Below are 17797 nucleotides of genomic sequence, written 5' to 3'. Positions count from 1 at the left end.
AAAAAATCGTAAAACAACGATGGGCTATTTAAGATGCTATGGTGCTAAGCGGGGAAGCCGAGTCTTCGTCAGGTTATCTGTGTTATGCGGTACCTTGTGAAGGGGCACCGTAGTTGATGCCCCGTTGTCTCCGTGCCTGTAATTCCTCCGGGCGCTGCAACCTGACAAATCGGAAATGGGAGTTTAATTAATTAATTAATAAGACCACAAGTCTTATGAGGAGCGGCTGAGAGAGCTGGGGTTGTTTAGCCTGGAGAAGAGGAGTCTCAGAGGTGATCTTATCCCTCTCTTCAGTTGCCTAAAAGGAGATTGTAGCCAGGTGAGGGTCGGTCTCTTCTCCCAGGCAGCTAGAAATAGGACAAGAGAGCACAGTCTTAAGCTGCACCGGGGGGGGGTTCGGATGGACATTAGGAAGAATTTCTTCACAGAAAAGATGATTAGACATTAGAATGGACTGCCCAGGGAGATGGTGGAGTCACTGTCCCTGGAGGTGTTTACGGAAAAACTGGACGTGGCAATTAGTGCCACGGTCTAGTTGACAGTGTGGAGTTTGGTCGAAGGTTGGACTTGACAGTCTCGGAGGTCTTTTCCAGCCTAATTGATTCAGTGATTCTTCTTTCAGTGTATAGCATTTGACATATGCGTAGTGCTAATTTTCTTTTGACCTTTCAGGGATATTGGCACAGGAGTGCCACTTTGGTGAGTTCCAGAGCTTTGGAAGATCTTATATTGCAGCTTCATATGTGAAATTTGTGGAATCCGCTGGTGCCCGGGCTGTGCCAATAAGGTAGATTTTTTTTATATCCTTAGGAGTGGGTAATAATTGTAAGGGTACCACCTTAGAAACACAGCAAGCAGTTGTGCTACTTTTCTGAGTGTTTATTGCTCCTCAGAGACTATTGGAAGATGTCAGAATTTGCAGGGAGTCTTTAGAAATCAGAATAAAAGCAGAGTAGACATGCACATTTTAATATTTCTTCTTATGTTAATAGTCTTTTTTTGGAAAGTACTAATTCTTTTTTTTCCTGTAAAATTGTCCTTTGTAGTTTGCATGTGTGGTTTTTGAAATTAGCTGTCTTCAGTCTACTGTGTAATGCCTACAAATGCACATAGACCTACTATCTTTTGTCACATTCTGTAGCCATAGAATTCGAGGACTCAAGGAAGGCTATCAGCACTCCTTTAAAAAACCAAAGTCCTATTCTGTTCAAACTATGGGTCACTAACTCAATGTGTTGTATTGTGGTTGTTGGGTAAAAAGTAGCAGACTAAGTAACATAATTGACTATATTCATAGCCAGCAGCTAGCTATAAAATATTAAGTGCACTGAAATCAAATGATAAAATTATAGTTGTCAGAACTTAAAACCTATACTAATACATCTGCAGAAAATCTACACAGTCCAATAAGAGCACCAGTTAAGTGCCTGAATTAGAAGCCAACATTCCTCATGTAGCTAGTGGGACTTTCAGAATGTCCAGAAGCTTCATCCATAAATGGATGCTTCTAATTTTGGCAATTAAGTTAGATGCAGCAAAGCTGGATGCTTTGACCTGTACCCAGTGTATCAGTTCTGCAGAAGTGTAGCCATCTGTGCTATCTAATTTTGTCTTCACAGTGGCTGGTATGGGTCTGTGTGTTGGAGCTGTACTGAACAGGCTTGATAATATAGAGATGGTTTTTTTTATTGCTGAGCAGTGCTTACCCAGAACCTGTGTTTTTCATACTGCCACGCTGGCAAGGAGGCTGGGGGTGCATGGGTGTGACCCAGGGTTTGCAGCTCTGCCCTTCTTGGAGTCAACTGGAAACCGGAGTTGCCGGTCTGGAGGAAATAATAACCATACCATTCCTGTAAAGGGTAAATTTTTTGAGTATCTGCAAAAGGGTCTCAGAATACCTAATCCTGAACTGTACCTGACAGGGCCCTATTTTCAGTCTTGTGGATTGAGCTGTTTCAAGTGAAATGATTAATTTGATCTGCGTCTATTCTATTCTGTTTAAAGCATGCTTTCTACATATTCTCTGTGACTGATGCTTCTGTTCAATAACAATTAGGTTTTTGTGGTTAAATATGTGTATTTCATATGTAGTATATAATTATTTTTTGTGTTTCAGATTAAATCTCACAGATGAAGAATATGACAGAATATTCCATTCTATTAACGGGTAAGTGTTGAACACTGATTTTCTGTTGAAAGACATGATAGTTTCATTTTTGAGCTCTGCTGTATTCCCAAGAACACTGTCTTTCTACTCTTTATAGAGATTGTGCTGGGCACTGCAGATGTGAAAATATGTTCTAAGAGAGAGAGTGCATTATTTCATCCACTGTTGGTGTACTGCCTTTCCTTCCTTGAGGAACACGTCAGATAATCTGCAACAGTGCCAAGGCTCATCTTGGCATTCTCCTGTGCTAGTCTGCAGGCAGGCAAAAGTGGCATCATAATTATTAACAATTTGGCAAGTGAAATATCCCACTTCCTCCTTGTTAATTTTTTCTCTCTTCCTCATTTGAGCTTTCACCTTAATTTTGATGTTTAGTAGCACTTGCTTGGTATTTCATCTCTGTTCCTACCCTTTCCTCAACAGATTTTATTGTGGGCTTAGCAAAGTCAAAACCTTTTATGGTTTTTTAGCTTTGTGTTAAAAGTGCACTTTAAAATCAGCTGATGCTGCTCTCCACAGTCTTAATTGTATCTGAGGCCATAGCATGTGATTGGGTTACTTGTAGTCATGAAGTGAGCATCTTAAACCATGGATATTTTTGTTAAGGTTATGCATATGCTAGAGTGTTAATCAGCATGTGTAGAATTTTCAGAATTTAGACCTTTGGCTGTCCTCAGAGAGCATTGCCCTCATGTACCACAGCATGCCCTGTGCACTAAACCGCTGGGTGTTTGCAGTCTTGTGATATATAACCAAGTATGAGACAGTGACCCTTTGTCCTCTGTGGCTAATCATACTGGAGACAAAATGAATAATTTCATCCCTTTTTTCATGGCTACCAGCCTCTCTTTGGTTACCAAAAGGTCTTTTCACCATTCTTTCTACCTCACCACCTACCTCGATGCAGAATAGGGTGTTAGGCAAGTAGATCTAGTTCCCGTGCCCTTGTGTCTTTGCAGTGACTGTCAGTTGAGTTTGTGCCATGTAGGTGAGTAAGGATGTTCTATATTTCCTCCTGTAGTCCTTCACTGTTACTTAATGGCTTCCACAGTATAACTGTGTGTATAAATAACAAACAAGATCTCTGGAGGGAATTACTTCTCTTTTTATGGAAACTTAGAATAAGAGGGAGATACAATGATCTTTTATGTTGCTTCTTTGCAGTTGGAAATTTCTTATTATTAAATTCTACCTTCTTAAAATCATGACACTAGCTATAGTAGAGACATAATTTTATGAATATAGCAGTGTAGTCTTGAGGTAGCCTTTGAAATGCTCAGTGTACATCATCAGCTCTAACCAGTTAGAGATACTGGAATACACGTAGTTGCATTTCAATCTGCTTATGACAATGTCAAGCCATTATCATTGCTACTTAATGAGTTATTTCCTTTTTGCATTAGCAAAAATGGCAATCATTTTTCCTAATTAGTATTGACCAGTTTTTAGTTTGAACAAAAGGAACAGGTAGAGTGATTTTTTTCACCACTTCCAGGTAAGGATCACCTTATTTGTTTAATTAGATCTCTGAAGAAATCTATAATCTGACCTGTTTTAAAAATACCTGCAGCTGTGTTAATTTTTAGTGTTGACACTGGAGAATAATCTGTTTTATATTTTTGTGAATACTACTTTTCCACATAGTACTTGGTGGCTTTTGCATGATCCTGTGTGTTATTCACCTTAAAATAAACGTGGTCACAAGAGTTTAAAAGCACAGTTGCTCTGCAAAGGCTTGAGATCACTTGAAACGTTAGTTGTTTCTAACTGCTTGTATCTCACTGATATGGGTTGCTATTTCTAGAGCACAGAAATGCTGAGGAAATCCTTCAGCCATTTTGGTAAAAAATCAACAACTAGTAGATATGACTTGAGTAAATCTAACTGAGGTTCTGCAGCAGTGGCATAAGGAGTGCTCACACATGCAGTTCTGTTCTCTGGGCACTGTTGCAGACACAGCCAGAAGAGGCTTCTTTTATTTCATGTTACTGTTTTGATGGTATTTGGTTACTTTCTGTGTCATCATGTGTACATGTGATATCTCTGCTAGATGGTACTGAATCTTTTTTGTGGTATTTGGGTTTGGGAATCCACATGGGGAATTGCTACTGCTGATTATTTTTTGTGGGGGAAAAGGCTTGTGCACTATTTTTTTGAAATGGTTTCTGAGATTGCCATAGGATCCTGCGTGACCAAAGGTTATAACCTAAAGTACTTTTTTTTCCTTTTTAATAGGAACTTTTTGATCTGTGTTGACTGCAATAAGAAGATCACTCTGCCAGGGCTACCGTACTTTAATGAAACTGAATAGAATGAATTAAGAAACTGAATAGAATGAATTAAGAAAATTGGTAGTAAGAGCCAGCTAAGAGTCAGGACAGGACTTGACGGAGTCATAGCATACAACCCTTTTGTATACCAGCTGAAATATGTATGTTTTATGTATTTTCTGTTTATTCTCTTCTATATGTTGCAGTAGGCTTGATTGCTACTTTGTGATAATAATCATTCTTCAGTGGAAGAACAGTAAGATTTAGGATATGATTCAGTTAAAGACTAAACACCTAGACTTATCTGTCTGCATGTGCACTAGCTGTCCAAAGTCACACCATTAGTGGAGTGCTAGTCAGCACAGTCAGTGGAGCTGACAGGGATGTTCAACCTACCTACCCACTGGTAGAAAACTGCTCTAGAAAACCTATTTGAACCTCCAGTGACTTTCCTGACTAGATCCCTGCTGTCCATAATGGAAGTACAGATGCCTGTCTGCAGATTTCTGAAACTTAGACCTTAAAACTGCTGTCAGACATTGCTCTGTGTACATTTTCTGCATTCTGGTTTTGTCACTGTTGCTAATCATATTCTTGGATGTTGCCTTTCAGGGTACTTTTTCCAGGAGGTGGTGTGGATCTTAAGACTTCAGAATATGCGAGGGTTGCTAAGATATTTTACCACAAGGCGTTAGAGGTAATTACTGAGGAACAGTCTGTTCTTGTTATTGTCACTGTTCAGAGATCAAAATGACAGGCTCATATTTTTCAGTTTTGTGCTGGCATCCAGTGTGTTAACTGTAAGCCTGAAAATAGGTAGCATATTTCTTTCTTCTGCATTAAAAAAAAGTAATTTAGCAGCTTATGATTCAGACTTCTGACACCCTCTTCTGCTCAGAAGGGATTATGGAGAGACTCTCAAATGAATCTGCAATAGCGTAACACTAAGGCCTCCCTTCACATATGTTACAGCAAGTGAAACACCTTTATTCTACCTTATCTCTAAGTAGATTTAAATATATCTGTGGAGGTGCAGATGATGGATCTATATTATCACCTTATATCGTTTTACCTATTTCTTTGCATTGGTAACTTTAATATAGCAGATTTTTAAAGTAAACACTAGCTTAATATATAACACACAAAAGAAGTGGGAAGAGCACTTGAGAGGTTGTATTAATTATCTCTAAATGTTTATATGATCATTAACTTTATTAAGAAAAGATTGAATTTCTGAGAAAGCTGTTTCTTTTAAAGAACAGCAGGAAGATTCTGAATCCTTATTAAAGATTTAATTCTCTTAGAGCAGAAGAGTTTCAGGTACAAAGCACACATTTTGAGGTTAAACTTGCTTTGTGGAAAGGCATGGAGATGCGCTGAGCTTTATATACAATCCCTGTGATTTGTTAAGAATCTCCTGTAATCAGATTGAATAAAAACATACCTTTTCTTCCTTTTTTCCTCTTTACCAACTTTATTTTATTTTCAGCTAACATTGATTAAATTTGTCACAGAAGCCTTACTTTGGAAAACTTTGCTCTGTTCTAAAGGTAGTTATGAGTAGTGCTTAAAGTGTTACTGTGGTAGAAGTGTTCACTGGCAGTAAGGAATTCCTCTTCTACTCTTGCTGCCAACTTTCCAACAGCAAGCAAGCAAAGCATAGGCAATGGCATTCACAGGACCAGTCACTGCTACAGCTCAGTAATTAAGTTCCCTTCTCTTCAGTCCCCGTGACACCAATGTTTTTATTCTTTTGTCTGTCTTTATTCGTGGTGATTGTTAGTCTGTTGCCTTAAACCTGAGTCTTGCAAGGATTGTCTCACTTCTATATGAGACAGTTAATCTCATTTGTCTCTTTGGAACTGCTCACTGTGTGAACTGCAACCTGTCTCTTGGTATTCAGTACTGGGGCAAGTGTTTCTTGTGGTTTGTTGTACTATTATGAAATTCTGTTTACATTTCACGATGATGAACTGAATTGCCTATGTCATTTTATGGTCAGAGAGGCAGGTTTATTAGCTGATGTGTGTACTACCAGTGAATGAAAGGCAGAAAATAATTTTCAGTTCATCATAGGTAACCCTCATTAACAAGCCAGGGTTTTTCTTTATCTTTTCTGTTTGATTTTGTGTTTTGATTTTCATCTTTCAAGACTAAATTAGTGCTATAAAATATGGGTAGTTTTACTAAGGTAAGGTAAGCTAAAGCTGAATTTTATGTTTTCCTAAAACATGTCAGGTCCTTTTCATTTGCCAATGTTCACAACGAGAAATTACTTTGATCTGGCTCTGCTTTAATATGAATAGAGGATGAAAAATGCTAATCTCCAGTCAAGTCAATAGAATTTTACTAGCTAAGCAAAAACCTAAATGAAATACTGTTTTCCAGCTTTTAAATTAGTTTTTAAAATGTGATGTCTTGGGTGTTGTTTAGTATATGCTCAGCCTCCATACTATTGTTTATTTAAAAAAAGGGGAGGGCAACACAGAATCTTTATGTCATTAGTAATTGCTGTTAAGCTGTAGCTTATTGTTTGCCTTCAGTGTTTTAAGTCCTCATTTGCAACTCCACTGTCTATCTTTCACGTAAGTCCTGTGCCTAGCTGCGCGTGACGGGTGGTCGTGAGGGCTGCTATTAGCCTGTTCTCCACACATGTTCTATATCTTGCTCTCAGAAGTAGTTCTATGGGTTTTTATTACCATACTGTCTGAAATGCAATAGGGTAACACTTTTATTCTAAGCCCGTCATTTCAGGTTTCTCAAAAATGGCTTTGAACAGCAGCTCTCCGGGTGCGAGCTGGGTGTGTATGTGTGTTGTGGTATGTGTAACTTTAAAATGTTTAGAATCAAGTTAAGAAAGACTACTCAGATTTCAAAAAAAACAGGAGTTCTGAAACATGTCCCAGTCTCTAACATGTGCTTACTATCAGGTATAAACCATATAAAAATGCAGATTTCCACTGCATGTATGCAATGTGCTTCGTTAAGTGACAGGAAAAACTAATTGTGTACTCTTTTTCTTTCTTTTTCTCCTTTTTGCCTTTTTCCCTTATTTTCACATTGATCTGCCTATTTTTCTGCTTTTCAAAATGGTTGCTCATTTTTAATGTTGCTTAAACCCACATCTTCTCTTTCTGGAACACAGGTCCAAACCTGCTAGTTAAACAAATTTATAAGTACGTCACTTAAGAAGGTAGCTATGTTAGTAGGATTAATGTTTTCCTAATACAAGTGGGTGGGCATAAGCATGTGGACATTGCAAAGGTCCTTGCTATGTGATCATAGCGTGCTTCATGTAAAAGTATGAATTGCAATGGATAGGCTTTTTCTCAAAATAGTGACAGCCTCATTTGTGTTCCTTCTAATGATTGTCCTTCTTATGCAAATGTTGCCATTTTGTAGTTTCTCTTTAGGCTTCTCTCAGCATTACTTATTCGTAGAACAGAACAGCAAATCAGTATGAACATTAGCCTGTTTGCTGCTTCAACGTGTGTAGGTTATCCCTTAGCGTTCATATTTTAGGAGAAAAACTAAGGGAATCTGTGCTTATTTCGATAGAATTATTATAATTCCTCTAGTAGTAGTCTGTACTACTGTAGTAGTTATACTTCTCACCTACACAAAAGAAAGTGAAAAAAGTAGGAAGTTCTTGTCAGTCTTTTTTCTGTAAACTTTCATTACTTTTTCCTTACGTTGTTACTTTTATTTTGAAGGCTAATGATAACGGAGATTATTTCCCAGTATGGGGAACATGTCTTGGACACGAAGAGCTTACGTATCTCACAAGTGGCGAAATTTTACTTGTTAATACCAAGACAAATGGTTTCTCGCTCCCTCTGAACTTTACCTCAGGTGAAAAATCCATTACATCTCATGTCTGAGTTTTGCTGAGAGGTGGTATATTTTCATGAAAAATATTCAGGGGTAAATGTTTGGGAGGTTTCTGAATATTATCTTGTTAAATTTTTTGTTATTAAGTTGCCTTGATGATTTTGAGAAAGTCAGTGCAGCTCTGCTACTTGTAAAGCAGAGATGTAAGCACAAGCCATTTAAAACCAACATCAGTCAGCAAAAACCACAGTTGTGGCTCTTTGAGTCATTTGATAATTTGGACCTACAAAAACAATGTCCATTTAGGGCCTTTTTTGTTACCAGTTGAACAAAATTCACAGATTCAGAACATGTCAGACTTGGAGAGCAGGTGATTTTAAGTTTTTCAAATCACATCTTTCCTAATGATGAGTATTAACATTACTGTACCATTTGAATTGTACTGAAATCAGAGAGATCCCTTAAGATAGAGCTGTGGCACTCAGCAGCAGTGGTAAAATGTGGCCTCTGTTGATACTTTACTCTTTACTTTATGAGTAGTCCATCTGCAGATCATGTATCATTCACAAGTTCTGTCATTTGTGCGCATTGTGAGTGGAATGGCTGTTGAAATGAGCGTCAAATAACGATGCTTATTTTACTGATAGCTTAGGTAGCAAAATTGGATCCTCTCTGATTCAAGACAGTGGTAACAGCGTATTGGAAATCTTTTGTAGTTATTTCACTGATTTTTCTTGCAGCGTATTCTAAAATAAAAAAGTTTTACTACCAAAACCAGTTTTACTTTAATTCAGCATTTTATTAATTGTCTTCTGTTCCGTATTAGTCCATTTGATAGCAGTTTGGGTAATGGACGATATCCTTTTTCCATTTTTTTTCTTTGTAATAGCTGCAAAAGACAGTAGATTGTTCAGGAATTTCCCTGATGATGTATTACACGCATTTGCTACTGAGCCACTGACATCAAACTTTCATGTATGGAGCCTCTCCATGGAGGTATTTGGTCTTTTTATTTCCTGTGTACAAACTAATTTGTTTTGTTAAAACTAGAAATAAATAAGCAAATAACACCTTTCCCCCCTTCCTTATCACAGAATTTCACAAATAATGAGAAGCTTCGTAATTTCTATAATGTTCTGACGACTAACACTGATGATGAAGTGGAGTTTATATCTACCATGGAAGGTAGGGAAATTAATTTGCTTTGGAAACTGTCACTGTAGCAAACTAGTTCTTTAGAGGTGTCGTGGCATTGATGTTAATTCATATTGCAAGTTGTTAGAATAGCAGGATGAGCATCAGCCCTGTCAATGCTCTGGCTTTGAGGAGGGATATTTGAAGGGATATTTTATCTTTTGAGTACGTAACTGTGAGCCTAATTACTTCTCTCACTCGCTATTCCCCTTCCAAGTATGCTGTTACATTTTAGAACTGGCATATTTGAGTGCTGTGATGTGAACTGCACAGCCCTTGTCCTGGAGTAGTTTAATGCCTCTGCAGAGCAGTGTGCCTCTGTTGCACCTTGCTTTCCATCTGTCTGCTTAGGCCTGCTAGATGCTTGCTATCTGTTTACTGTATGGGAAGAGCAGTTCAGGCTGCTGAGGGAATAGCAACATCCCTCATTACTTTAGTGGCAATACTGGTAACTGCCCTCCTCCAAAAGCCTTTTGCATTACTTGCCTTGTGTTGCCTGTTTAGCACTAGGCTTGCTCAGCTCAAGAAACAATTTAGCTCTTCAGGGAGTGCTTTATCTTGATCAGTGCATCACTAACAGCCCTACAGTAAGGCCCAGCTGTCACCAATGGGATTCTTCTGTGTGGCGTACTGGCTGTCCTCCAAAAGAGAAGAATAGCACTTTGATCAGCAAACCTGATTAGGCTAATGACAGGCATCATCCGTGCCTGCAAGCGGTTTATCACAGAGCAATCATCAGCTGCTGCCCTGCTATTCTCTGTAAGAAAGTTAAGGAGTGACTCCCCCAACATGTATCAGGCCTGCCCAGAGCAGATGGGAGCTGCCCCTGCACTGACTGGGCCTTAAAGGAGATACTAAGACTTGGATCTCTCCCGTGGAACTGGCATCCTGTGTAGCTGTGAGTATTGAATGTTGAGGGATGCTGGCAGCATAAAGGAAGTTTTGAGACTGATACACTTGTAACATTATTTCTAGTGTGTATATATATATATATTAATTCTGAAATGAATAATCAAAAAAGTGATGTACAAATATTTTCTTGCATGGAACGAGACCCTTCTTTTACAGTATGCATTTATTTTCCTTCAGTTCTACTGTGATTTTAAGTGTTCCAACCTGTTGTTTAAGCTTTTGTGAAACTGTTGATAGGTGAGGCATATTTGTAGCTCATCCTTTGAATTTCTTTTGCAGTAAGATTAGGCACATAATTCTTAAGGCATACGCCTTGCTTATATGCTTTATGTTTTGTTGTAGCATACAAATACCCAATTTATAGCCTGCAGTGGCATCCAGAGAAAAATCCTTTTGAGTGGAAGCATTCTCCAGGCATTCCACATTCCCCATCCGCTGTAAGAGCAGCATACTATATGGCTGATTTCTTCGTTAATGAAGGTAAAGAGTTTATTATCTGTAAATGTGGGGGGCAGAGTGAAGCATTAGTGAAAATCTTTCAAGATGGGAGACTTTTTTTTTCAGCTGTCAAAGTTCAGTACCTCATACAGCTTTCTGAGAAGATGACTGCAAGCTTTATAGGCTTATAAAAAATCAAGGGATACAAGAAATAGAATGGCTTAGTGAGAGTGACATCAAAAGGCCAAGCATTCCACAAACCCTTTTCAGTAGACTGGCTCTAAAACATTGTGCTGTGACTTTCTGCCATTTCAAATCATCACTGTAACATTTTTACCTCCCTTGCACAAATACAATAAACCAAAAAAAGTACTCCATTCATGATTCCAGAGGTTTCTTCAGTTCCAAACTGGCTTACAGTCATTCAATATCATCTCAATTTCACTTGCAAAAATGTATGTCACCAGGATTATAACTACTGCTTGGCCAGTATATGGATGTGTCAAAGGGGTGCAATATAGTGCCCAACAGTTGTAGACTATAGACAGCACAAAAAGTTTTTTAATTTTACAGAAGTGCTCATTTGTTTGTTTATACCTAAGAATCTGAAAGTAATTAGTGCATAACATTTTGATGGTTCATGGCACTTCTTGTCTATTTGCTATAAATGAGCAGAATATAAATCCAGGAGTATTTGAAGGAATTAAACTTTAGTCCTTTATTTATCCTTGTTAAACCATTCTGCTGTGCTATTTATGAAGTTGTCTTACCTGATTGATTTGCACTATGAACATAATCATTAAGCTTATTGAGTTTGGTCTCTAAACTTGATCTCTAATCAAAAAAGTCACCTACTTGGAGAAAGTAGACTCTGATTTAAAGTAATATACCTTGCGCTGACCTAGTCATTGAGAGTGTAGAAATGAAAGTTGTGCTCTGTACAAATTCAAGGCACTTTTTTGCATAAAGTAGTCCCACTCATCTTTATGCAGAGGTAGCACAACCATGTAGAATTCTTTGTCAGTATCTGTAAGCTTCCTGTATTTTAGGAATTTTGATGGGGTACTTCTGGCCAGGCTGAACTGGGACTCTGAGCAGCCTGGTCTAGTGAAAGGCGTCTCTGTCTGTGGCAGAGGGGTTGGAACTAGGTGATCTTTAAGGTTCCTTCCGCTGGATTAAGAGAGAAAGAAAAGGGGAAAAAGGAGAAAATATAGTTTGAGTCTGTTTTTCCTTTTGTTGTTTAATACTACAATGCAGTGTGTTTTCTAGTTTTGCTCTCTACTTTCCCCAGTATCTCTTTGCACACTGTATTACCTATAGAAGTAAGCTTGCTCAGGCCATTATCCAAGTAAGTGTGGCAAATCAAGTGCCAGCTCTGCTTACAAGTCCTGTTAAGACACAATGCATGTGAGTTCTGTTATATGTGTTTACACATATGGTGAGCTTGCTCATAGTGCCACACAGATGTGTCTTTAGCTTTTGGATTTGTTGACCTTCAATTCTATAGAGCAGACTTGTTTCAGCCAGCTATATGTGTCTACCCCCTATCTCACCTACCAAATTAGAAGTTATTGGTAAGTTGTTGGCAAGATAAAGAAGAATAAGCTGCTCCTACTGAGTACTTCATATCATAACTTTGTGATGAGTAATTAATGGTTTTAGCTGATGAAAGGTTGAGTTTCTTCCCTAACTTTGAAAATAAGCCACAGGGTAAAAAATGTAAACTATTCTCAGCTGGCAAAAATACACTCATCTGTGACAAATTAATAACTAAACCATTCTACTGAAATGTGATTTTTGTATCCATCCATCATTAATTTGAACTTGTGTAGAGTTGTAATGTGATACTTTCAGTGAGTTGATACTCTGATGCATTTATTTCAGTGTTACAACTGTAGTAATACTGGTATTTCTGGTATATACTACCAGTATTTTGTGGATAACTGTTTCTGTACAGTCTTGGCTTTAGATTTTCCCTCTCCAGTAATAAACTATGCCATAACCAGCTTTCTGGAGATGTTTCTTCACATAGAAGTTGCTGTAATTCCATTTTCTGTGATGCTACACAAAATACTTTACCAAGACAGATATTGTTGAGGAGGATGACAGTAGAATGATCTGTACTTTTACAATGTTTTACAGCCCGGAAGAGCCTGCACCATTTCCCCAGTGAAGATGAGGAAACAAAAGAATTGATTTATAATTATGATCCAGTTTATACAGGAACATTTTCTGCATTTCAGCAAACCTATTTTTTTGATTGAGTACCTTGTCAAAGGTGCAGTGTATCTTGTCAAAGGTGCAGTGGTGTTATTTATAAATGGAATTATTTGCCAGCATTGTGTAATTAAGCTGATATATTGACAGAAAGCCAGAACAGTTTTTCTTTACAATGATTTATTCTGCACTGTTGGAACATTAATATAAAAATTTACACTCAATACCTTAATAATCGTCTTGGATCACACCTTAAGACAAGCTGCAGAAAAGTGCATTTTTCTTTCCAGGGAAGAGGACTTGATTATGCTTATAAACTTGGAAGTAATCACCTTTAGTACAAGGAAAAGCTTTCATATATTTTAAAATATGAGAGTTATCTTTGTAAAATGTTGTGGACTGTGATAGCACTAGACACTTAGATACATTGCTTAGTAAAATCCTGTCCTTTTCAAATGATTTAACAAATGAGACTCTTGAAATTGTCGTACATAAGTGTATGCAACCAATTTCTTGCCAGGGATCTTTTGTCATTTCAAAAATTGGACAAAATAGTAAGGAGGCATGATAGCAAAAAGATGTTTTTGCCTAAGAAGCACGTTATATCCGATTTGTGAAACTGTTTCTCCTGTACATTCAGCATTGTTTGAGTCCTTGTATCTTGTAAAGCCTTCTTAAATATAAGGATGCAGTGTAAAGTCGGCATTGCAAACATCGAATAAAATTAGTAAGTTTGGAGGTCACAGTTAAGTGCTGATTCTACCTTCCGTTCTTTTCAATTCAGATCTATATATCCTCCAAGAACTTGTCTGAGAGTAACTGGAGTCAGCAGCCAGCTACGAGATCAGACATTCATTGCTTTGTATTTAAAAGAATGTAAACCTAAGTTTTTCTCTAAAGCATCTGACTTTTCCTGTAGCTGGATAGAATTTTCACTTGGAGTTGAGAGGTGGTTTGCCATTAACTTGGTAAAGACAGTAGTTTCTTTCTGTCTTGTTGGGTAGCTCAGTGCAGCTAGAATTCAAACAAAAGATGAATGTATGTGAGAAACCTATTTAAAGCAACGTAATGTGATAACAGCAGTTGCATGCAATACACTGATACCTTTTTTCTTTACTTTGCTTTGCACTTAGTGAAAATTTTGTTCAGTGGTGTTGTGTGGTGTCCGAAAAGGAACTAAGATGAGACAATCATATATAACTCTCTTTTATAGCACAGCTTCAAAACTCTTGTTAACATCTGTAGGAATTTGGAGTTTATGAAGAATTCAGGTTTATACCTCAGCTCTGTTTTGTAGAACCTTATATTCTCAGGTACCATATCTGAATAAATCTGGTAAGTTTCTCAGGTTTTTCAAGTAAAACACTCTCTAACTTATTCTCTATCATGAAGCAACTGCATAAGAGAATGTGAAATGCTTCAGTTAAAAAAAAAACTGTAAGGAAACTTTAACTATGACTACCAGAAAGACACTTCCAGGTCATTACAAGCTTAAATATGTGATATTACAGCTTATTTTTACATTTGTCAGATCAGCCATCTTCAGGAAATGTTTATCTTTTTAATATAGGTGACTTAAGTATTAACTGACTCCTGAGTAGAACCAAGTGTAAAAAGAGGGTTACGCTCTACAGTTGCATATAAACGTAGCAGCTAGGGTATTTACAAACCAAGCCCATTCTTCTACTTCTTTTTCAGGCTGAGTTCTTTGGAATAGCTCTAAGAATTTGCCTAAGTAAGGAGGGCAGGTTTTAGCCTTAAAATCAGGGATCAATCTTGCAAGTGAAATCTCTGCTAACAGCAGTGGTAGTAATTAGTTCCTAAGTGTGTAACTATAAGTAATGTTTTGTGTAATATGGTGAGAGCAGTTTATATATTATGAATTTGTATGTGTCTTTCCTTTATCTTATAAAGCCGTACTTGATGATATGCATGATTTTTCTATGATAAATGAAATAAACTTTTATTCAAGCAGGTGTGTATTTTTCTTCTCTTTTAGATACCATGGATAAAGCATTAATAGTCATTGTCTTTTTGTTTCCATCTGTGATAGTCACAAATCAGGAGGCTACAGTAGAGGTTACAAACTGTATCTGCTTGCTATGTTTACAGCAAGTCAGGGTCAGGATAAGTGACATCCGTGGCCTGGCACAGACATACCCACAGTGCAGCTCAGGCTGGGACCCAAGCCCAGGGCCTGAGCTTAAATGCACTTAAATATGGCTGCTGAGCAAGGGGCAGGAACTTTCAACAAGGCCACCCACAACTCATTCTCAATACAGCCTTTTCACAGCAGACCCGTCCCAGGAGCAGAGTGTCAGAACTCGCTTGTGCCATGGGCAGCCAAACCCCTATGAAGGTAGGAAGGACTGGTGGGACTCTCAGGGCTCTGAAAGACATAAGAAAAGAAACTGCTGTCTGCTATGTTCAGTGAAATGAAAACTTATGTCTGTTGCTTATTATACATCGTATCTTCTATCATGTTCTCCAGTCAGAAGCAAACTATAGGAACTCAGAATGAGCTAGCAGTTACCCAATAGAGGATTTAAAATTTTGTTTTAAAGAAGTTTCATTAGACCTTCTCTCTGCTCTAAGTGATGTGCAATATTGTTTTTCATTGCTCAGACAGAACTTCTAATGTTTTTAGAATTCAAGCTAGAGAGAAAAAAAGAAGATGAGGCTGTGGCCATACTCTCATCTTACTGAGAGTCTGGCTTATGAGCCTAATCAATTTGCTTGCTGCTGTGTGGGAAAAACATCCATCGATCAGCAAGGTAACCCCATGTGTCTTGCAGATTATGTTAAATCATGTTTAAGAAGGAAAAGTTTGAAATCGTTTCCTCTGAAGTATTCTGCTTTTCCCACTAGATGGCCTACAAGAACCAGTATTTTATGCAATTCTGTAATCGGGTGTGGTGGTGTCTAAATTTGAGTAAGATACTTACTGTACTGTGCTATGTAATTTTGTACCAGGGTATTGGGGATGTGGGGGAAGAATAAGGGAGGAGACAGAATAACACTGGACTCTCTCTGGCACAGCTGGGACTATTGGCAGGATTGCATGAGAGAGATTACATGAACATGGAATTAATCCATCTGGGATTAAGACTTCTTTCCAGTGAGTATTTAAACCTTTCAAGCATTAGCTGGAGATAACTGGAATGACATCCATCTTTTCAGGTTGTTGTTCCTCCCCTGAATTTGATCTCAGAAAACCTTTTCCAAGGAGGCAGGCAAGACCAGTTTGAATTCCTTCAGGTAAGGAAGAAATTGTAGGGAAGAAGCATCCTGAAAAAATATTGTAAGTACTGAATTAAGCGGTAACAGCCTAACCCACAAGCTTCATTGTGGGGAAAAAAGACCAGCAAACAACGCACCCAAACTACAATCACTTTTTGGCTGGCAAGCTGTGCAAAATTTCCCAGCAAGCTAGTGAGTCCAAAATAGAGATTAGTGTCCAAGCAGTTCATGGCCCTCTTCCTACTTCTGTGCTGAGTAGGTTTTTTTTAGGTTAATTTTTAACCTTTTCCCCTTCAGCAATGAATAAGTGCCACCTTATTCATTGCTGTGAATGCTGCTCAGCAAACCAACAGCAAAAGCTGGACTGTATTGGACAGATTTCTGTAGAAATTAGTGGCCTATTTGGGATGTGGTGGTGCTTTTCTTGGAACAGCAAGAAAAGTATGGGAAGGACTTGAACAACCAGGAGGAACTATAAGGAATTATTTCCCAGTTGGGTGTTATCCCTGTATTGCCCTTAGGAGGCAGGGTCCCTGAGGTGAGAGAAAGAGCTGTGTGTGTAGCTGGGTGGCTGAAGACTGAATGCCAGGGCACACTTAAGAGTGTTTGGATTTGAGGTGGGAGGGTGTACACAAGATTTCACAGTCATTGTTACCACAGTCATTAATTTTTTATTTTATCTGGGGTTGTATTTTGTTTTGGTCTTTTTTTTCTTCTGTGGAGGTCCCGTGTATGTATCTGGTGGTGGTTTTATCAGAAAAGCTATGTGAATTGGCTGGGGTCCAAGACCCATTAAGGTTTCTAAGTGCCTTTTCAAATTATTTTAGTTTGAGTACTTACGTGGAAGACAGATTGACATACACTGTGAAGTGATTGATTACCTTCCCTTGTTAGCCCTCTTTCCCATGGCAGACCTCTTCTCTAATCCAGTGCTTATTTATAGGGCAAATAGTGAAGTATATTCCTGCCCGCCCAGGGCCACCTGTTGTTAAGGATACTGTTCCAGCTTTCATCACTTCCTCATTATGTTTATATCAGTTTCATAATCAGTATGTTTTAAGAGCCAACTTCCTCTGTTAGTTTTTATATAACCAAAAAATTTCCAAGACCCTTTCATCCAAAAAAAGTTTAGATCATTTGAAAACAGCTGTCATTATTTGGAGGAGCACTTGAACAAAGTATTTATTCCGTATTTAAGCAAAAAACTCTCAAATTCTCTGTGATTCTCAGAAATGCAGTGAACAAACATCCCTTGCAACTAAGCTTTCTGAAAATGAAAAGCAAAAAGCAAACAAACAAAAAGGTTAAATGGAGTAAATTCTAGAAGCTGTTACTCCTGATCATCAAAATAATTGGGTTGAGTACTATTAGCCTGTGGGCTGGTTTTGGCTGGGGTAGAGTTAATTCTCTGTACAGTAGCTAGTATGGGGCTGTGTTTTGCATTTGTGCTGAACACAGTGTTGATAATTCAGGGATGTTTTTGTTATGGCTGAGCAGTGCTCGCACAGAGGTAAGGCCCTTAAGGCCC

The 17797-nt window shown here is 38.1% G+C and overlaps 1 protein-coding gene across 1 annotated transcript in view; it reads left to right on the top strand.

Moving 5' to 3' along the window:
* GGH (gamma-glutamyl hydrolase) overlaps positions 1-15003 on the top strand; it is a 16159-nt gene extending 1156 nt beyond the window's left edge. The window contains exons 2-9 of the mRNA XM_027894315.1: positions 673-787; positions 2117-2167; positions 5050-5134; positions 8151-8289; positions 9158-9264; positions 9363-9453; positions 10717-10854; positions 12955-15003. Coding sequence (XP_027750116.1) covers positions 673-787; positions 2117-2167; positions 5050-5134; positions 8151-8289; positions 9158-9264; positions 9363-9453; positions 10717-10854; positions 12955-13076 — 848 coding nt within the window. The 3' untranslated portion in view covers positions 13077-15003. The remainder of the gene's footprint in view (positions 1-672; positions 788-2116; positions 2168-5049; positions 5135-8150; positions 8290-9157; positions 9265-9362; positions 9454-10716; positions 10855-12954) is intronic.
* Positions 15004-17797: the final 2794 nt, after the last annotated feature.

The sequence above is a fragment of the Empidonax traillii genome, unplaced genomic scaffold, assembly GCF_003031625.1.
Source record: "Empidonax traillii isolate 1590-97213 ecotype Southwest subspecies unplaced genomic scaffold, ASM303162v1 scaffold425:size1421777, whole genome shotgun sequence".
NCBI classification, from domain to species: Eukaryota; Metazoa; Chordata; class Aves; order Passeriformes; family Tyrannidae; genus Empidonax; species Empidonax traillii.
This window is presented reverse-complemented; position numbering and strand designations above follow the sequence as displayed.